Source organism: Nuphar pumila, chromosome 7, assembly GCF_984573655.1.
Source record: "Nuphar pumila chromosome 7, dmNupPumi1.hap1.1, whole genome shotgun sequence".
Lineage (NCBI taxonomy): Eukaryota > Viridiplantae > Streptophyta > Magnoliopsida > Nymphaeales > Nymphaeaceae > Nuphar > Nuphar pumila.
The window spans coordinates 53,290,893-53,313,140 of NC_143255.1; the positions used below are offsets into that span (position 1 = coordinate 53,290,893).

Sequence of the window (22,248 nt, forward strand, 5' to 3'; positions counted from 1 at the left end):
TAAAAAATGGATAAAAATCTATTTCATATGGAATCAGGGCAGGGCTAGGACTGGGCTTTTAAAAAAAATAAAAAAAATTAACTGTTTGGGGAGGCAGGACTGGGCTACAGCCCAGTCCTGCCCCCCCTTAGCTACGCCCTGGCAGAGAGTACACATGCTAGCAAGATTAACCCCCTGAAGCTGAAATCTTGAGTCGGTGTTGACTCTACCATGAAGGATCTGCCATGCCATAAGAGAAGCTTATAAAGGTAGGTTGCTCCTCCATAGAGCCTTCCTAGGAAGCCAAGGTATAGCCAATCCACACAAGAGCACGTAAAAGGAGCTTGTGCTAAAGTACCGTCATTAGAGAGTGACCATGAGATTACGTCCTCCTTGTCAAAAGCCAACGAATGACTAACTCAAGTGATAAGGGCAGCCATTGAGAAAAAAACAATTCTGATGGGTTTCTATGGAGACCAAGTGTGCGCAACCCGGGCAAACTTTCTTTGAGAGTCTATATATAAGCATGGAAATACATCTCTAAGCCACCCGTGTTACCACCAAGTATCTTGTCAAAAGAGTGTAGAGGGGTCATTTCCAATCTCAATCCGAAGACCTAGACAAAAATCTTGGGTGGCCGCAATCCACCCCTTCGAAATTCTCGAACCTTTAACTTGTTTTTTCTAACCAATTAGAAGGCCAACCATGTAGAACATATTTCTCAATAAAGATAATGGCCTGCTTGCTCTCTTTTAAATAAAACACCATTTCTCATAAGGGCTTATATTCAACTTGTGCAACCAAAGAATCCCTAAGCCACCAAGATGGGCAGGCTTACAAATCAATTGTCAACTCACTAAGGAACTAAAAGAACACTCAGATTTGACAGATCAACGGGACCTTTGAAATAATCTAATGAACCGATTTCCACCTTGTAAGGGATCTTAAAAATATGCATATAATGTAGGAGCATGAAAGTAATATTAAATCTAATCAATGAAATGTGACCGGCCTTGGAAAGCAAAAGAAAAGCACAATTTTGGATTTTCTTGGTGACTATCCTGTAGATTTTGCCAATGAGCTCTCTAGAGACAACAAAGTGAAGTGGAAGGCCAAGGTACTTCATGGGCAAGGATCCTGCTTTGCAATCAATGATTGAGCTAGCTGTATTTTGTAATTGTCCGATTGAGTTATTGAATATCAAAATCTGACTTTGAGTCATTCATGCACAATCCGAAAATATAAGTGAAACTTTGTAAGATAATCCAAAGAACCCAAAAGTTAGATTTTGCGGCCTCTCCAAACACCAATAGGTCATCGACAAGAGAAGGTGAAAGATAGACACATTTTTGAGACCTTGCACCCCTTGAAAATATCATTAGCCTCCGCCAAAGAAAGCATAACCGAAAGGGCTTGTAGAAACAAAGTAAATAATAAGGGCGAATGAGGGTCCCATTGGCATAACCCTCCCTTAGGTTTGAAGGTATCGCCACTCTTCCCATTTAAAGACATAGCAATTGTTGAGGCATTAAGTAAACCCTCAATCCATGAGTGTCATTTTCCATCCAAATCCGAAAGATTCATACAATTTAAAATAAAGCATTAATCCAAGAAATAAAAAACCTTTTTTAAATCAATTTTGCGGATGAAAGATTTCTTACCCAATGATTTAATCGAGTGCAAGGTTTTATGGGCAATAATGCAAGAGTCATGTAATCTTATTTCGAGAATAAAAGCACTTTGAGCGTATGAAACGATAGACCCTGCCACACTCTTGAGTCGAGGCAAGAACTTTGGATATGATCTTAAATACTGAGCCCACCAAAGAGATTGGCCTAAACCATTTGATCGAATCCACTTGCGGGTCTTTGAGAATAAGAATGATAAGTGATTTGCCCAAGGATTGAAGAAGCTTAGCATTAGAGTGAAATTCAATCATTATTTAGAGAAGGTCCCCCTTTATAAAGTCATATGATTCCTTTAAGAATTCAATAGGGAAACCATTAAGACTCGGGGATTTGCCATAGACCACATTTTTAACCTCTTCCATCAAGAATGATCTGATGATGCTACTATGACCAGCATCACTTAACTTAATAAAGTGCATACCCGACATGTCATACGATTTGTCAACCACATAGGAGAAACGATCTTTAAAATAAGAGATAGCACGGGAGAAAATTTGTGAACCTTAGAATGAAACTCCACCATTGTCAATTCGGATGATATGGTTGGTTTTCTTCTAGCTATTTAATGCACACGTGTGAAAGAATTTGATGTTGCGCTCCAACGACATAAGCTAATGGGCCTTAGCTTGTTGTTTTCATCTAATACACTCCCTTTCCTGTCATTCACAAATATCATGAACAAGTTTTTCCCTTTCCAACTTGATAGAGGTAGCCCTTTTAACATCAACCTCCTCCTCTTCCATACTATGTAACAAGGATAAACGAGATTCCCAATCATTAATGACCATGAAGTTTGCTTGACAATGATGCTTGCTTCAATCAATAAGCTTAGCTCTCACGAAGCCCTGTTTGAAGTGAATTCTCAATGCAGCTCACTGCTCCAAGGAGGGAGCCTCTTCCCACCATGTCCGAATCAAGTTCATGATGTTTAGCTCACGAAGCCATCAAAGATCCATACGAAATGATCTAGAAGTACAAGGGTTTCTCGAGCCCCAAGACAACCAAATCATGGAATGATCTGAAATAGCAATAAAGTCTGCCCTAACACCCGAGTTGTGTTGACTTTGTAGCAATGGTAACAAAATGAAGAATAGATCCATTTTCCTCATTGTTGGAGGCACCCTCTTGTTAGTCTAGGTAAACCTCACTCCTTGCATAGGCAAGTTTGCAAGACAACAATCATCAAGGAAGGGTGCAAAGTTGCGCATGATAGTAGTATACCTCTGGTTGGAGTTTGAGTCCATCCTTAAGATGAAATTAAAATCGCCCCCAATGCACCATCAGTCCATGATGGACATGATGGACGAAATGACTGCATGCATCGTGAATCTGCTTGAGCTTGCTTGCTCCATAAGCTCCTTCTATGCATACTTATGCATGGCTCATAAACCAAAGTGAACAAGATAGGCTCATCAATGTCGGGGTCATCAATAAGAAGGGAGATAGAAAATTCTCTCATGTTGTGGATCGACACACAACACCCCGCTCTCCAAGCTATAGCAAAATGCCACCCAATTGCCCTCGAGCTGTCTTATATAGAATGAATCACAATCTCTCCAAATTATGTCATCCATGAATGGCCTATCAATGACAGTCATCTTTTGTCTCTTGAATGCCATTAACGTTCGGCTTCAAGTGCATAATGAATCTTGTTGAAAATAAAATCTGCTTATCACAGTCGCACAGGCCTCAAGCATTCCAAGAGAGTATCTGCATATGATAACAATGTTGTCTACCTGTTATGGAATTAAAGACTCCTTAATCCTAAGGCGGGCGAGCTGCATTTCACTTGTGCTCCTCATCTTTGTTACCAGTTCATCGCATACACGGGAGCTCAAATTCAACTTGATCTCACTCACCTCCATCATGGTGCTCTCGTCGTCAAAGGGCATGCAGTCAGACAATACATTGGGGACCGAGGAGGGTGGGCAGTCGGGTATAGAGGGGGCTTGTTTAAATTGCAAGCTGAGGCTATGCTGTGCAATATGTCATTTAAAATTAGGTGTATTGACTGGCTATTTTTTTCATTGCAGAACTTAAGAAACAGGAACAGATATATGAATGCCTTGTACTAAGAGAAACCAACTAATTTCCTGGAATGGTTGTACAACTCTTTGAATAAAGAATATAAGATCTCTTGGTGTTACCAACCTCCACGGATTGACTTTAGTCAAGATGTTTCAGTTAGGTAAAATTGTTTAGGGCAGATTGAGTATTTGGTAATGTAGATAAGGTTCATCTTCTATATATATATATATATATATATATATATATATATATATATATATATATATATAAAGTGGAAAATCACACCAACCACATATTCAAGAATCTTTATTTATTCAAACCTACCTCAAAATAGACAAGATCGTAAGAAATTAAGTATCGCTTTTCACTTCAAGGGACTTCACCACATCACCCAAATCAATGAGCCCTAGGCCCTAAAGGCCTATAGGAGCCATACTGGTTGGCCCCTAAGACCTCTGTGTAGACCAATCAATGATCAAAGGGCATACCGTTTACTGACCTGACCCCTGCCGACACTCTACTAATTAATATTTTTCCTTTGTCCTCTCCGTCCCATGCAGTTCCACGAAAGCATGTACCCATGATTTTCTTTTTTCTTTTTTCATATAGGGTTTTTAGGAATATGCTCATATATAAGACCAACTATGTCTAGAGGGTGGTGTATGTTCTCCCCCGATGATTCACTGAATCCCACGTCTGTGTTCGGGGGTCTGAATGAGCACCACATATACAAGCACATGGGGCTCGTATTCCCGTGTATGTTGACATCACTTAGCATTGGAGTCTGGTGTGGTTGTAAAGACTTAAGTACCCTTTCTTGCTATTCTTCTCATAAAGCGATGGTTTGAGAAAATAACAAAAATGCCCTTCATTCAAAAAAGAAAAAACAAACAATTCAAAAAAAGGACAAACATGTCCTCCATCCAGAAAGTCGAGGATGATGTTGACTCTTCAAAGTCTATACAACGAAACGAACCTTAATCGTTTTGCCGATGGTGATCCGGCGAAACAATGGTGAGCTGACGATTCGATGGTCATCCGACGAAACAAACCTGAGCCATCAAAAATGTCCGTTTGAACTTTTCATCGTCATCTTCTGCTTCTTCCTTTTCCGTAAAACACTGTAAAACCATCTCTCTCTCTAGAGAAGAAATCAAGGGAGGCAAAGAGTTTCCCCTCTCACTCTCTCTCCCTTCTCTCTCTACTTCTGTGCACATCCAACAGACGATCCTACATTGCTCCATCAAACACCAACTGACCTACACACTGACTGTAGCATCGTTCAACTTGATGAGTTGTGGAGCCTGATTCATAGTTTTTGCCATTACAGGAGGGGGTTTGGGGGCTCCTCCCAGCGTGGGTAACATCATTCAACTTGATGAGTTTGGGAGTCTGATTTAGAGTTTTTGCCCTTACAGAAGGGGGGTCCGGGGGCTCCCCCCGGCACAGATCCCGCTGCGCGGTCAGCGGGCGGGGGCGCCCCTGGCGGGGGGCTCGGGGGGCAACGCCCTCCGGACCAATTTTTTTTGGGGCCTTCCAACAACGATTTGTAGTATTATCGAGCTTTTCTACAGTGATTTGCAGTATTTTCGGGTCTCCAACGAGCCCCACAACGATTTATAGTGTTATCCGGCTTTTCAACAGCGATTTGTAGTGTCTTCCGCAAATCACTATAGCGATTTATAGTGTTTTTTGGTCTCCAACGAGCTCCACAGCGATTTATAGTGTTGTTGGATATCACTATAGCAATTTGTAGTGCCTTTCGTAAATCACTATAGTGATTTGTAGTGTTATTCAGTAAGCAAATCGCTGTAAATCGCTACTCGAATTAGGACCAAATTGTCAAGGCCATATCTCCCTAATCGGAGGTCATATTTCAAATCCGTAAAAAGTGGTGTCTTTGTTATTGAGTCTAGTTTATTCTTATAAATTTTCAACGATTTTTATTGTCATTTCATTCCACATTTTAACTAAAAACCAGACCCTTATTATTCTGTGTTATTTGAGTTGCACAACATCATTCTCGCTTGACATCCACATCTTGATTCTCGCATGCTCCTTGTTGGATTTTCCATTGATTTCTTCCAACCTTGCTTGCAACAAACATATGTCTTTCTCACCACTACACCCTGTGCATTTTTTGACCACGACACCCGGGACCCGTGCCGGGGGGATCCCCCGAACCCCCCTCCTGTAAGGGCAAAACTCTAAATCAGGCTCCACAACGAATCAAGTTGAACGATGCTACCCACACTGATAGGAGTCCCCAAACCCCCCTCCTGTAAGGGCAAAAACTCTGAATCAGGCTCCACAACGAATCAAGTTGAACAATGCTATCCGCGCTGGGAGGAGCCCCCAAACCCTCCTCCTATAAGGGCAAAAACTCTAAATCAAGCTCCACAACTCATCAAGTTGAATGATGCTACCCACGCTGGGAGTAGCCCTCAGACCCCCCTTCTGTAAGGGTAAAAACTCTGAATCAGACTCCACAACTCTTCAAGTTGAATGATGCTACCCACGCTGAGAGGAGCCCCCAGACCCCTCTTCTGTAAGGGTAAAAACTCTGAATCAGGATCAACAACTCGTTTAGTTGAATGATGCTACCCACGCTGGGAGGAGCCCCCAAACCCTCCTCCTGTAAGGGTAAAAACTCTGAATCAGGCTCCACAACAGTCAATGTACAGGTCAGTTGGTGCTTGATGGAGCAATGTAGGATCTTCTGCTGGATGTGCACAGAAGCAGAAAGAGAAGGGAGAGTGAGAGGGTTGATGTTCATGGCCTCCTCCATGAGAGATTTCTTTCTCGGATAATCCTGTAGTGCAGAGACTGGGTCTTAAATAATCATCTTCGGGGCACTTAAGTCTTTACAATCACTCCTTTTCTAGAATCGATATTTTTTTTGGCACCAATGGAGGAGAGGGTACTTAAGTCTTTGCAATCGCATCAAACTCCAATGCTAATTAATGCTGACAAACATAGGGATACGAGATGCACAAGCTTAAATACGTGGTGTTTTTTGGGACCCCCGAGCATGAGATGCCCTATTCGGAGGGGAAACATATAACCTGCTTCGAACTATGTCCTTTTCAACACCGACTATATCAACCTCTAGCCAAGAGTTTTGAGATCTTTGTTACGTGACTTTCTTCTTATATATTATATCATAGTTAGATACAATCCATAGAAACTCCAATCATGGAGATTGAAAAATTCATTTTGCAGTTTATGAAGCACTGACTTGTCAAAATAAATGGCAGTGTCATTTAATGAATGAAGGTGGGACTTGCATTGCCTGTTAGATGAGGTGGCAGCTGCACCTGCCTATCTTTGTCACAAAGACACGGACATGAATCATGACTCGATATGAGTTCTAAAAGAATTTGCAAAATTTAAAAAAAAAAACGAGTGGATTTTTTAAGTAAAAACCTAATTTTCAAAGATGCTTCCTGTTCTTTGGGATCTAACATCAATTATAATGATTCGATAGGTAGCTCAGTGAGATAGATGGATGAACAATACCACATCCATCCCCTTATAAATGTACCAATTAAACTAAAACCTTCGAACCAAATTTGAAAAGTAATGCTATTTTAACATATAAAAATACATTTATTATTCAAAATATTGTTAGCATTTATTAAAAATGACAAACTATTGCATATACGTGTCATGGGCATGTCATGCGATCGTGCTCCTTGACATTAAGGCCAGAAATGACGTGTCCATGTGACATAGATGCCAAGTGAATTTGTGTAAATGAGATGTAACAAGTGGATCCTCTCGTCCCTTGAGGCATACTCCCTAAGCAACGTACATTTTTCTTGAATGGCACTAGAATGAAATGCTTTGTCCTCATGTGGCCATTTGTTGTATCTTTCTGCTGCGTGCTTATACGCTGAAATCCCACCATATCTAGGGGTCCCACCATTGTGGGAACCATGACCTTTGATTTAGTGGTACCTTGTATGTTTCCCAATTCTGTCCAAATCTAATGAATGTTCCGGGGCAGTTCCACTCTCTCCTCTGGAATAGGGGTGTCCGAACACCCTTGGGGAAAAAACAGAAAAGGTGTTCCAGAAAGCCTTGGACAAGGACATCACACAGACAGGACAGGACATGGTGTACTTGTCCAAGACTACCCACGAATCAAACGCTCCCTGAAAGTGCAACGTGTGAGGAAGCATTCAGACAAAACATTAAGCTCTATTTGTGAGCTGGTATTTCACATTGGAATGCTAAGTCTAGGATTTAAGAGCCTTGAGAATTACCAAAATCTCATAGTTGTTTGGGTGCCTGCATTTGACGACCAGATGGAGCTTGCGCCTCCTTGTGAAATGTAGCATACGTCCAAACAGCCAATATAACTACAGAGCAAACAAAGAAAGTCATGAAGGGATATGACAAAAGTTGGAGTTGTCAATTATGACCCTGGAGTTGGGGAGATCACGTTCGTAAGTGAGAAAAGTGTAGGAAAAGTGAAAGTAGGAAGAAAAAATTACTAATTTTTCAACATTTTCAAACGAGAGAATGTTTATAAAAAGTACATTTTTTGATAGAAAACATTCCTTTACCCAGGGGAAGTGAAGCTACAAGAGAAAATTTAATATTTGGAGCTCTCTCTCATCTTCATCGATGAAGATCCTTCCTCCCACCCACCCACCATTTTCGGGTCTCTCTCTCTCTCTCTCTCTCTCTCTCTCTCTCTCTCTCTCTATATATATATATATATATATATATATATAGAGAGATATATAGATAGATAGATAGAGAGAGATAGAGAGAGAGAGAGAGCACTCTCCTTCCTTCGTCTCTTCGCCCTCACTGGATCAGGTAACAAAAAATCCATTTTGGTCCTCATTTTTTTCTGTTTCTGATGCCTTGAGTGTGAAGTTTTTCCGAATCTTCTCCTCTGCTTTTTCTGTAAGCTGTTGAGAAGGGTTTTGTTTAAGAATCTTCATTATGTTGAGTTCATTACCGATTGAAAAATGCATTAGGCATCTACATTGAGTTGTTTTGCTGTCTTCATATCGTTTCCGTCAAATGTGTAATCGGTGACATGGGTTGAGGAATAAAGATGACACAAAACAGCTTAATTATGACGAATGGGTTTTTATTCTTATCTGACTTTTTTTTTTTTTTATAATGGATGTTGGTAGTGAAATACGATTTTGGACGAATTAGATGATATCAAACAGATTAATCTTTGTCACAGTTTTTAATTAGTTCAACTCCACACGAAGACGATGCTAGTTTTCATCGTGAAATGGTTGTGCTCGTGTGATTACCATCTTCCTTTAGCATCTTCAACTATTTAGTAAGATTTACCACACCTGTAAGCCGGCAAAGTGGTTATCCTTTTATTTTTATGCACTTTTGAGGAGACATTCAAATTTTGAGTGTTCATTTTGTGTTAATTTTGAGTGAATTCATTTTTTTAACATTTAACATTTTATTTTTTTTCATGCTACACAAACAAGTAACAATTTTTCATTTAGAAAAAATATCATATCAAAACTTATTTTGTTAATTATCCTATGAGAAATTTTCTTGCTTCCATCTCATTTCACTAGATTTGCCATATACATTTTCCCAAACAGAGGTCGACATTAAGGAACTTCATTAAGGAGTCATTTGCATTAAGAAACTTCATTTTGACTAAGCTTCCACAGTAAATACAGTTCAACAAAAAAAACTAGCATTGTAGATTCCCTTGTTAAAGAGGCTTAAGTGATGCATGGCAAAAGGTTTTGACTTATATATTTTCATTAAATTCGATGTATTGTTCTTTGTATCCCCTTTATAATTCTTAATTGTTGTTTGGTATATTTTATATTGCAAAATTCTTAAAAATCAAGAAAATGAATAGTAATTAACATATTTAAAGACATTAAAAACTCCACACAATCAACAAGAATTTGTTTGTTATGTATGCAAACGCGTGAGCCTGCAGAATAAAATATTGTTCAAGAAAGTTGAAAAGCAAAAGAACTGTATGGTGTTGTCTTGTTTTAACCTTTCTTTTCTTGGCAAACCACATGATCTCTTCGTCTATGAAAGCCATGATTCACAATCTTAAAAGGCATAATATCCTGACCGTTAATCTTATCAAATGGACCATCCAAAATCTTCTTGTTATCTGCATCGATTGTCCCACCATGAACACACGTGTGCCACCTTAGCATTTATATATTGTCAATACCAAGTGATTTTAAAGGAGGTTTTCCACTGAAACCAATGACGGAAATATGTACGTTTATCCTACACATAGCAGTAACAGTAATATGGTTTGGTACATTATAATTAGGGATGGCAGTGGGGCGGGGCGGGGCGGGGGACAAGGTTTCCACCCCCGCCCTGCCTCAAAATTTTATCCTCCACCCCCGCCCCGCCTCCGCGGCGGGGATGGATTTTATCCTCCACCCCCGCCTTCATCCCCGTTTCATGTCCTCCACCCCCGCCCCGTCCCCGTCCCCGCCCCGTCCCCGTCCCCGTCCCCGCCCCGCCTCCGCGGCGGGGATGGATTTTATCCTCCACCCTCGCCTTCATCCCCATTTCATGTCCTCCACCCCCGCCCCGTCCCCGCCCCGTCCCTGTTTCCGCCTTCATCCCCGCCCCGTCCCCGTTTCCGCCTTCATCCCCGTTTCATGTCCTCCACCACGATTGACGCAGTCTGCGCCCGGTATGCCTCCTCGAAGGCGGAGTTGAACCGCCTGAAAGCCCGCCTCGCGCTTTTGGCATCGATCACCACCGGCATCTCCGCCATGGCCGCCACGACCTCGCTCCACGCCATGCGCTCGTAGTTAGCGACGTACTGCCGAAGCTTCTTGGTGTGCATTCGCACCCAAGCGTCGCCGAGGACGAGTCGGAGATCGGTGACGGCCCTGCGACGGCCAACGGTGGAGGCCTCTCCCTGCGACGGCCAACAGTGGTCGGCGACGGCCTGGCTACAATGATAATGCGGATGGGGAAGGGGAAGAGGTGATGGCCCGGCTCGGTGGCTCCAGGGTTAGGAAATTAAGGTTAGTAAACAGTAAAAATATAAAGGGTTGGGGGCGGGGAGGGGGCGGGGAGGAGGCGGGGCCGGGACGGGGATGGGGCGGGGCGGGGGAACGTGCCAGTCCATCCCCACCTCCACCCCTGGACGGGGATGGATTTTAACCTTAGTCCCCGCCTCCATCCCCGTTTCATACCCTTCATCCCCGGTCCAAACGGGGCGAGGCGGGGCGGGGCCCGCTTTCCCCCGGTCCACTGCCATCCCTAATTATAATATACTAACCATAGGGAAATCTTCTTATGGCCGTAATACAAAATGACTGTCTAACCTTGTGGCAATATTAGTACAGGTGCAAAATAATGGTGAATGAAAAAGTAAAGATACATAATAATAATAATATTAAGAAGTAGAAGATTTGAGAAATTTTGAATGGTTTATAAGATATTCATATAATGCTTATGATGATAGTTAGCATGTTAATAATGGCTAAACGAGTTATTCATAGCTTTTATTTATGCCGTAGAAATTAACTATATTTCCTTAAGACAGTTATAATAACGTCTAGTAAACAACAACCATGATTAACAACACAAGTAATAGGATTATGAGAAAAGCATGAGTTTAAACAATTTTTAACTAAATATATTTGCATAAATAGATGATATTCTTGTGCAAAAAACATAATACTACGATACACCAAATACTTTGTCGATGTATAATTAGGAACTTAGGATTATATTAACTTATTGTTGTAGAATTTAACAATATAAATGATTAAATCTCCTAATAATATAAGGTGGTAATATGTAAAGAAAATAAGCATGAAACAAATTATATATTTTAAAATACCCATCATGTGCACATCAAATCTCAATTTCCATGCAGGTGATCTAGGTTCGAATCTCATCGATTGGCACACAATGCAAATATATATGTGTCTTTTGTCTTGTGTGGGGTTCAACTCAAAGAAGGGGAATAAAGGATTTTCCTGAAACAACCCCTTTGAAATAATTCAATTTCCCATATTACTCCTTGAGAAATTTAAGGCAGCATCAATAAAGTACCAGTCATGAAGTAGGTGTGAAACTTTGTCCAGCCTAAAACTGTCATTAAGAAATCACGTGCTAAAACCACCAATTTAGAAAAACAAAAATAAAAAAACATGTAATGAACATAAATATTGAAAGCAAATGACAAAAATACCCTTAATTAATTCCAAAAATGGACAAGAAAGCGAGAGGTTTCTGTCGGTGACAATCCCTTTGGTGAAGCCATGGGGACCGTTGAAGCAACATATTTTAATAAAATTAAGGAGAAAAAATGCCCACCTAAGTAATGACAGTTGATCTGCTCTTAAAGGGACAATAATGATAATCTTATTATATGGTGGTTTAGGTTACGGAGGGATTCTTACATGTGAATAATAAATAATGTTTATTATTTATGTCAAATGACCAACATACCTCAGTCAACTTTCCGCAATTGACTTGGATGTCCCCCAAATCGCCTGAGAGGCAGTGAACCTGAACCTGGGGAGGTAGGTGTTGCTGACCCCTTAGTTCCAAGTTCGACTCTCACAGGGTGTCTTTTAACGGGTGGGTTCCATAAGGGCTTGACCGTCGGTGACCCCACCTGAGGTTTACCTTCAAAGGAAAAAAAAAAAAAACATTTTTTTTCAAAAGTTAGGTTTTGAATCTGGATTTTTTAGAAAATCAAGTTTTTCAACCTGTCATCAAGAAGCAGTAGTCAGAACTAGATAAGTTTGTGCGTCTAAATTACACTCTTTGAAAGAAAAAAACTCAGGACACTGTCCTAGAGTTACCAGCAGCAGCACCTAAATGGTAGGGCAGTTTACATCCAAGTGGTGTTTTCGTGGTTTTCTTGACTTGCAGTGTCAAATGGAGACTTAGTTATGGTCTGAAGATCTTATCATCCAAATCAGAGACGCCAGCTTGGATGAGCCGAGCCGAGAAATCTAGTCCACACGCGATGCCAACGTTTTCCAAATGTACGTACCGCGTACCCATCGGCCTCTCAGTACGTACGCTCTGTATGTACGCTGTAAAGCTAAATACCTAAAATACCCTTAATGTAAAGAACAGACAATGAGACTCGGAGTCTTGTATAGACTCGGAAGGAATTGGGTGGTGGGGGGTTGGTGGGGATAAATGGAGTCCTCGATTAAGAACAATATTGTGAATATTAGTATCAGAATTTTCTCGAAAAAGTAAAACCTCATGATAAACTGAACGAAAATTTCATTATAAGATAAAATCTCAGAAAAGAAATATAGGCCCATGAATATGCAAAGAAAGATATGGAGTTGTGTTGCACGGATACTCTATTTTCACTCTCATTTTGTATTTCCTTATATACAAGTCATACTGGAAACTTCATAAAAATGGCAGTCTCCCCTATCCTAAGTTAAGTTAGGGGTGTCAAAGTGGTGGGTTTGGTTTGAACCTAGGTGAAACCAGACTTAGACCTGATTTAAGATTTTGGTATCGGATCTAAACCTGGGTTCAATCAGATCCATCATAAGAGAAACCATACCCAATAAAATAATATATATTTTTTATCTTTTTACATTGAAATTTTGTGTATCGTAGTTGAATCTCAAATCGGGCCCGAGTTTGATACGAAATTTCATAAACCATACCCAGCTCTATATATTAATCAGACCCTTTGGGTTCAACTCAAATTCTAATCGAACTTTCTTATTTATCTCCAAACCTTAACCCTATAGGGTTTGATAAAAGTCGGATCTAGGTCAAACCCAACCCATTTACTCCCCTGTTGGCAACCATATCCATGTAACATAGATAAGGAGAAAAAACAATTAATAAGTTGTCAATATTACATTAAAACCCACCCAGGTTTTACAATCTAGGAAGGGAGGCTCATTAAGCGACCCCATTCGAAGGCAAGTTCCTTGTCATAAAAATAATAATAACAATATTGTATTGAATTTCTGATATATAAAATAAATGGACAATATTTTGCAATATTATTTTTATTAAGATTATGTTGGCTTTTGAAAATATCTTAATAAATCATAAAATTTTCAAAATATCAAGGATATTGGTACGTAGGTTAAGAATTGGACAAGGTTCTGTCAACAAAGTCTCTTAGCTGGTTTTTTAGTGTGGAATGTTCGAGCTCTTGGTCAAGTATTTTTCTAAATCATTTTCATCTCTGACTCGCCCCGAGTCCAACACAATTGAGTCAAGTTTATCTTAGTTGTCCATGATTTCAATCTCCTTGAGAAACCAGTCAACTCCTAAAGTCAAAGCCAGACTTTCGAACCAAGCTGAGTCAAAATTGTCCATTAAGCTGAGCCACACTGGCTCGTTTGAATCAACTAAGACTCACCTATTTGAACTTAGCTGACAAGCCCTGTCTCTTTTTGCATCTACTAAACCCCAAGCATGGTCCTATACTTGAGTCTATCACGACAAACCCGAATCTTTCGACTGTCCGAATCACCATTTCGACTCGCTGCACTAGCCGTTATAGTGAACCGGTATGAGGATAAAAATGTCATTTTGTCATTTAATTGAATTTAAAAAAATTAAAAATATGATAAAAAAAATAGTATACCAAGGAGTGCCCTAGATTTGAGGGCTCTCTCTCTCTCTCTCTACGCACCTTCTCCTTCCTCTCTCCTTCCTCCTAGGGTTTCCCTTCTTCATTCTCCCCAAGAAGAAGAACAAGAGGAAACCAACCTCTCTATTTGGATCTTGTCTTCTTTTCTCTGCTTTTTCAGGATTTTGAGGGTCTGGGGATCGTGTTCTGCTGGTTCCTCTGCGTATTTTTCTTGTATATAGGTTGTATGCTGAAATGTGTAGAGTGGTGTAATTGGAGATGGCGAGAAATCTCAGCAGGACGAGGCCCGCATGGCCATGGAGGCCGGAATCCTCTTCATGATCGTCGCCGCCGCCGGCATCGGTTCCTTAGGGTCGTCTTCGAGTTCGGTTGTATGAGTGGTCTGATTTTGCTTGTGATCTTGGTGAAGAATTGGTCGCGTGTAAAGAGGGACTGCGGGTTGGTCATCCGGAGCAGGGGACGGTGGGGGAAGTGCGGCTGAGTGGCTGTTCAAGCCATTGAATTCGCTTTTTTTTTTCTTTTTTCGTTTCGATTCGTAGTGGGAAGACGGGAATTAAGGGGAGTGGAAACATTGGTTTGGCGGGATGGGGACAATGCAGCAGCAAGACCAGAGGAAGAAAGTGAGTTTCTTTGTCATTTTTTTAACGAATGAGGAGTGGTGGTTTTGTTTGATTTGTGTTTGGTTGGTCGAGATTTTTGGAATTATATTGCGTATTTTTTTTTCGGATCCGGTGGGGTTGCAAATATTGAAGATTGGTGGGTGCGCTGAATTCTTGGTTCTTGTTGTAGTTTTATATGTCTTCCGATGTGGGTCGTTTCTAGTCTTCTTCCTTTCAAATGCATTCGGTGGATCTAATAATTTTTTGGAGTAATTATGTGCATCTGTTTCCATCTTAGCCACAGGATTCCGTTCTCTTAGCTGAAAGAGAATTTTGGTATTTGATTCTTCTTATCCTTATGGTTTTTTTAGCTAAATGTTATTTTAAACAGTGGGTCGATTCTTTCCTTCTTTATGAGAATGCGAGGTTTGTTCTACCGATATGCTTTTGTTTGCTCTTTTTTCCTGCCTCTGTCCGATTGAATTATATTTTCTTTTGAGAAGGTTTACCTTCGCTGTTTTTAACAAAATGGTTCTTTAATATGGATGTTTATCTTTGAAGAAATATACCTCCTCCTTGGCTTATCTTGCTGCCATGCTATATTTATGTATTGGATCCTTAGATTTTCGACTTCTCTTTTCTGTTTTTCCCTTTGTTCTTTTTTCCCCTTTGCTTATTTTGAGTCGTTTTGAAGATTTCTGCAGCCTTTCTTGTTATTGCAACGGCTACAGATGATGGGCCTTTTATATTACACTCTTTTTAATGATAACAGCACCTTAGGCAGGAAAAATCGTAGCACTAGTGGTTTGTAAAGGCTGAAATCACATTATAATGCTATGTTAAGTAATGGTGTTATTCGGTTGGTCTTTGGATCCCTTTTCTCTTTTCTAGCTGAAATGTGTTTCATAAAGTCTTGCTGATGTCTCCCTCTTCTAAGATCGTAATTGGTTTTTGGTACTATATGTGATTCTGGGTAACTAATTTTCTGAAGCACTGTACAGTCTTTCTAATCGTGCTGCCAGAAGTGGCTGATGTCACTGATGATGTATATGGCAATAACCGGCCATCGTGAATGAACAGTGCTTGTTGGTGTATCTTGACTGTCTTTCTTTGTGTGATCGCTGTTCTTTATTGTGGAACATTTCTCTTTACTTTTGTGCTTATTTGTTTGTTTCCAATAAAGCGATTGATGGACCCTTGGCTGCTTTCTTGTGGCACGGTGGAGTGTTGGCCTGACTGTTTTTTCATTGCTTTCAGAGTTCCACAGAGATGGACTTCTTCACAGAATACGGAGATGCTAACAGATACAAAATTCAAGAAGTCATTGGCAAAGGCAGCTATGGTGTTGTGTGTTCTGCCATTGATACACATACAGGGGAAAAAGTTGCGATAAAGAAGATACATGACATTTTCGAGCACATCTCTGATGCGACACGCATTCTGCGGGAGATCAAGCTACTTAGGCTTCTCCGTCATCCTGATATTGTTGAAATTAAACACATCATGTTGCCGCCATCAAGAAGGGATTTTAAGGATATTTATGTTGTTTTCGAGCTCATGGAGTCCGATCTCCACCAGGTTATCAAGGCGAACGATGACTTAACCAAGGAACACTATCAGTTCTTTCTATATCAGCTGCTTCGTGCACTGAAGTACATCCATACAGGTATGCATTTATTTATAATCATCCGATTTTAAGAGGGTTATAAGAGATCATGCAGAATGGCGCATTATGCTAATAGTAGAACACTTCCCTTTTAATAGTTAGCAGCTGACCATTCATTCTTCTTCAAAGTTTGATACATGTTCTCTTTATGAATTAGACATGCCTCCTGTTGAATCTCAGCATTTCAATTTCTGTTAAATCAATCAGGATTCATTTTATGGTTTCTTCTGAAACATATGCGTCCATGTATCTGTGTATTGTATTTACATCTGATGCAGTGGTTTTCTCTTACTACAGCAAATGTCTATCATCGAGATTTGAAGCCAAAGAACGTATTGGCAAATGCAAATTGCAAGCTCAAAATCTGTGACTTTGGCTTGGCTAGAGTTGCATTCAATGACACTCCAACAACAATATTCTGGACGGTGTGTACTTGATGCTGTAACACAATTCAGTGCTTTCATTCCACTTTTCCCATGGTTGTTATCTCTTCTGGTATTTCAACATGTTTCATTTTCTTTATTTTAAATTACTGGAAACCTTTTGCAGGATTATGTTGCAACAAGATGGTACAGAGCTCCAGAGTTGTGTGGATCATTTTTCTCCAAAGTATGGGTTTGCTTTCCCCTGTAGTTCCACCAAACATATTTTTTGGATTTAAATGCATATATAAACAATTCTATTGCTTCCATGTCAATGCATAGAAATGTTTGCAGTGTGGAGCTTTTGTTATTAGAGTGTGATGGATATGTTCTTTTTCACTTATATATCCAATGCTTGCTTAAAGAAATATGCACTATTATAGGTGATTGTATTAGGTATCATCAACAAGGCTGCTTGATTGCATCAGAAAATGCTGGGGACCTGCACTTTTCTCTGTGAAAAAAAAACACAGAACTTGTGTAAAAAATCTTCAAAAGTCATGAGCCCTACCTAAGCTGTCACGTGCATCAAGAGGTGCAAAAATTTTTACTGGTAAAGACTACCTTGGTAAAAATCTCCCATTGGGCAAAATTCTCTAAAGGGAAAAATGCCAGAGGTAATAAAATAGCCCCCAAGAGAAAATTTATCTTAACCTCAGTCTTGGCCAGTTATTTAGTGGTCATTATGTGAAGCTTATGGACCGGTGTTCCAGTCGAGTTTTGATTATACGGGATACTTCGTGGTTCAATTGGAGCAAACAATAATAAGTTGTTCTAAACCAGTTGAAACTTAAAGGCATATATTGGATCAATCCTGGGTTTGGGGGTGTTAGACTTAGACGAGGAAGAGAGAGTGTTTTTCTTACATATGAAGATAATGGCTGAATGTTCCAACTTGGAATGAAGTGAAATAAACTGGAATTGCAGAAGTAATATCCTGTGTAAGCCCATATGTTCAGAAGCACATCTATGATGTCCTACTGAAGCACACCATGAAATTAACGCATTCTGCTTGCTTTTCCACAGATTTCTGTGACTTTGCCTCTATTTACCATAGAAATCATTTTGCTTTGGTCTTAGATAACAAATTCACTTATAGATAGACTTAGACGAGGAAGAGAGAGTGTTTTTCTTACATATGAAGATAATGGCTGAATGTTCCAACTTGGAATGAAGTGAAATAAACTGGAATTGTAGAAGTAATATCCTGTGTAAGCCCATATGTTCAGAAGCACATCTATGATGTCCTACTGAAGCACACCATGAAATTAACGCATTCTGCTTGCTTTTCCACAGATTTCTGTGACCCTGCCTCTATTTACCATAGAAATCATTTTGCTTTGGTCTTAGATAACAAATTCACTTATAGATAGGGTCCCTGGGGAATGGCCTAAGATAGAAAATTGTACCATTTCACGTGCTTAACCAAGTGTTTTAGATGGGTCTCCACTCCCATCACTTATAGATAGGGTCCCTGGGGAATGGCCTAAGATAGAAAATTGTACCATTTCACATGCTTAACCAAGTGTCTTAGATGGGTCTCCACTCCCACCAACATATGTGACCTTTCGTTATCCTAAATGGTCAGGACATTGTTGAAAGATTGACTGAAATTACAGGCATTCCTAGTTTACTATTATCATCATCCTTTTAGATTGTCATAACTAAGATCTTCTTTTTCTACCGACCTTATCTGTTCATGTAGCTTAGTCAATTCCATGATCATGTCAGTTCATTATTATATTTGATGTTTCATACAGTAATTATATGTACGCTATTACTGTCTATGAGGCAAATGTCTCCTTTTTGTTTAAACTTTAAATTGCTAGTGATCAAGAAATGCTTGTTCAGGATGGAATGTTGAATACTCCTCCAAGTTGAGATTCCTGTCTCATTCAGGTACCTGTATTGAGATTGGTGCTCGATTTGGTCAGCGTGTTCATACTGTGGTATGACGTTTTCTCTATATATGATCTAGTAGATGATCACATCCTTTTGGACTTTGCAGTACACTCCTGCCATTGATATTTGGAGCATAGGTTGCATATTTGCTGAGGTGTTAACGGGGAAACCACTCTTTCCTGGAAAAAATGTTGTTCACCAGCTGGATTTAATGACAGACCTGCTTGGAACACCTTCCCTAGATACAATATCTCGGGTATGTATTATTGTTTGTAGTGGAAACTTTAAGAATTTGTTTTTCCTAAATTGAGGCACTAAATGCACTTGTGTACTTGAACCCTTATCTGGTGTTCTTCCTTGATTCCAGGTCCGCAATGAGAAGGCTCGCCGGTACTTAAGTAGCATGCGAAAGAAGCAGCCAGTGCCTTTCTCTCAGAAGTTCCCAAATGCTGATCCTTTGTCCCTAAAGCTACTAGAAAGATTGTTAGCTTTTGATCCCAAAGATCGGACAACTGCAGAAGAGGTATATGCCTCATGCTTAACTCAAATAAACAATAATATATTTTGAGTTCAATGTCTGTTAATTCTTGCATAGTTTATCCAAGTGTATAATTTAAGTAGATATGGGATTGTTGCATGTGATCATGTTTTATTTGTGCCCCCTCCTGTTGTCACAGGGACTCGGCAAATTGGGTACCGCACCCGCATGGGTGCGTTGACTGCACCCAGGGTCATTTATGTCCAACTTTTGGACTTTATATATGTATTTTTATATTTTTGCCGCACCCCCTACCCAAGTTTTTTGAAAGTGTCGCACCCCCGCACCTGCACCCGCACCCGCTCCCATGTGACAGTTTGCAATGCATATTGTCCTTTTCCCTGAAAGCCTCAAGCTGATGTTCCCTCCATAATGTTGATTCATGTGTGCCAGGCTTTAGCAGATCCTTATTTTAAGGGCCTAGCGAAAGTAGAAAGAGAGCCATCTTGTCAGCCAATCACAAAGATGGAGTTTGAATTTGAAAGACGTCGAATGACGAAAGAAGATGTTCGAGAACTTATCTTTCGTGAGATCCTGGAATACCACCCTCAACTACTCAAGGACTATATGAATGGAACTGAAAGGACAACATTTTTATATCCTAGGTTCTTACATTTTCCTTCCGTATCTGAGGTTATGCTGCAAAATTTATGTACCACTAGTCATGATTCCTGAATTTCCTGTTGTGCAGTGCTATTGACCAGTTCAAGAAACAATTTGCTCGTCTTGAAGAAAATGGTGGTAAAAGTGCCCCTGTTATACCCTTGGAAAGGAAACATGTCTCTCTCCCAAGGTACGTGTGTTCAATTTATACCTTTGGAAAGCTAGGCTTTCACTGGAAAAAGCCTAGTTCCTAGAAGAAACAATATATTCTTTGTCTATTTATTTTGCTGCAAATCCTGTCACTTGACTCACTATAAAATAGAAAGTGCAAAAGGCAGATTTTGTTGAGCTTCTTGAGTTGGGTTTTTCTTTTCTAAGTGGTGAATTGCTCTTTGTTTTGCTTGTAGATCTACTGTTGTCCACTCTGCTTCAATTGCTCCAAAGGAACAAGTATGTGTCAAAGGCCAAGATGCGGCCTCCAGGAGCTCTACAGAAGCAGCCCGGATGACTGCCATTTTGTCAAGGACTTCTCAAGCCCCACAAAGGATTGTGCAAGGTACATAAATGACTAGTCATCCTATTAAATTGTTGACATTGTTTGTAATTCAAAGTAAATTGTATACTTGCTCGCCTGAAATTCAAAGTGAATAAGTAAATCATACAACATGTAGATCACATGATGCTAAATGTGACAAAAAAAAAATGGGGTTTGCAAAGTCTATTGTATTTATAGTTCAACTGTGTGTGTGTGTGTGGTTGGTTCAAGAATCAAGAATCATGGTTCCAGGATCCTAACTTTGTCCTGATGCTGCAGCTAAACCTGGGAAAGTTGTTGGGCCGGTCGTTCCCTATGAAAATGGAGGCCCAAAGGATGCGTACGACCTAAGAGGGATGATGAGAAGTGCTGTGCTTCCTCATTATGAAGGTCCAGGCTCTTATGGTTTCCATAAAGTAGGGAAGTGGGAACACTGTGAAAAGGATCCAACGGGAACAGAGAGGGAATACATTGCCTCCAAGCCTCCATGCATACCAAGCAACACTGTTGCGAAGGTTGCAGAACATATAGCCATAGATATGCATTCATCACCTTTCTACCTTTCACACGCTTCAAAGTCTGAGGTGGGTGGCGATCGAACAATCGCAGAAGCAAACTATTTGCAGGCCAAATCACAATTCAACGGAATGGCTGCTGCTGCTAGTTCCCGAAAAGTTGGTCCTGTTCAGTTTGGCATGTCAAGGATGTACTGAGGATTTTCTTCACATTCCGACCAAGTAGAAGCGGAAAGAGAGAGGAGCAGCTTCGAGCTTTACTGGCAATGAAAGGGGATACTTCGTTTTTCAGATACATGGGTAGTTCTTGTTTAGTTGATAATGAAAAAAGAAGAATGTAGCCGCATCACTATTGTATCCCAATAAATGGAGCTTCTCTTGATCATCATGGAAGTGGCTTTAGAAGTTTGGTCTGCTGCGTGTTGAAGAGCAGCCATGCGAGCCTCCCTTTCACAAGGAGAAGAGCAAAGCGAAATCATACATGTGCATAACTAACTTTAGTCAAATTATATGTTCTACTCGAGTTCATTTCAATCAAGTTCATATGGAACAAGTTATATGTTGTACTTTAGTTTATTTCAATCAAGTTCATATGAAACAAGTTATATGTTTCAATCAAGTTCACATGGAATCTTTCTCTCGTGCGAGTGTGTATTTTGTTGAATGTAGTAAAATTACAAGAAGCGAATACCTGGCCATACTGGTCTTAGCCCGCTGTGCCTATGGTGGTAGCGTAAAAGCCTGTGTGAACCCTCATCGATCCTTAACGAGCCGCCTCCTGCTTCCTTTCCCAAAGGGGCGCCCACGTAGGGATTCGAACTCAGGTTGGAGGGAGACCTCCCCAACCACGAGTACCCTTGGGTTCGAATCGAATAAGTTGACAGTTGGCCGCAGCTCATGTCATTATTGAGCCCACTTAAATACCTGGATTCATAAGTGATATCACTTCAGTATGTTTGTTTACAGTTGGATCTGTTTCAAAATTGACCTGGTAGTAAAAGAACCTGATCGTTTGGACTTTTCTGCTCTTCTCTTGTTAAACCATCTCAACTCAATGCCAGGCTTGCAATTTTGTTCTATCTACGTCCTTGGTGGACATCCATCACAAGGTACGGACCAGCTTCTGCCATCACTTGTCATACTAAAACATGTGCTTGGTTTGTTGTACATCTT

The 22,248-nt window shown here is 40.3% G+C and overlaps 1 protein-coding gene across 1 annotated transcript; it reads left to right on the forward strand.

The window, feature by feature from the left end:
* Positions 1-14,302: 14,302 nt before the first annotated feature.
* On the forward strand, positions 14,303-21,690 carry LOC149832271 (mitogen-activated protein kinase 10-like). The gene is made up of 10 exons (XM_090014405.1): positions 14,303-14,915; positions 16,152-16,560; positions 16,858-16,985; positions 17,110-17,169; positions 18,991-19,140; positions 19,252-19,407; positions 19,816-20,027; positions 20,114-20,215; positions 20,433-20,581; positions 20,840-21,690. Exons 1-10 carry the CDS (start codon positions 14,880-14,882, stop codon positions 21,271-21,273), a joined length of 1,836 nt encoding a protein of 611 aa, XP_089870531.1. The 5' UTR covers positions 14,303-14,879; the 3' UTR covers positions 21,274-21,690.
* The last annotated feature ends 558 nt before the right edge of the window (positions 21,691-22,248 follow it).

What these genes read in the sequence shown, in the direction of transcription:
- LOC149832271 (XM_090014405.1), top strand. Translation starts at nt 14,880, where the DNA reads ATGGGGACAATGCAGCAGCAAGACCAGAGGAAGAAA. An exon ending in AGCAAGACCAGAGGAAGAAA is followed by an intron (nt 14,916 to 16,151) that starts GTGAGTTTCTTT and finishes CATTGCTTTCAG; the next exon opens with AGTTCCACAGAGATGGACTT. An exon ending in ACTGAAGTACATCCATACAG is followed by an intron (nt 16,561 to 16,857) that starts GTATGCATTTAT and finishes CTCTTACTACAG; the next exon opens with CAAATGTCTATCATCGAGAT.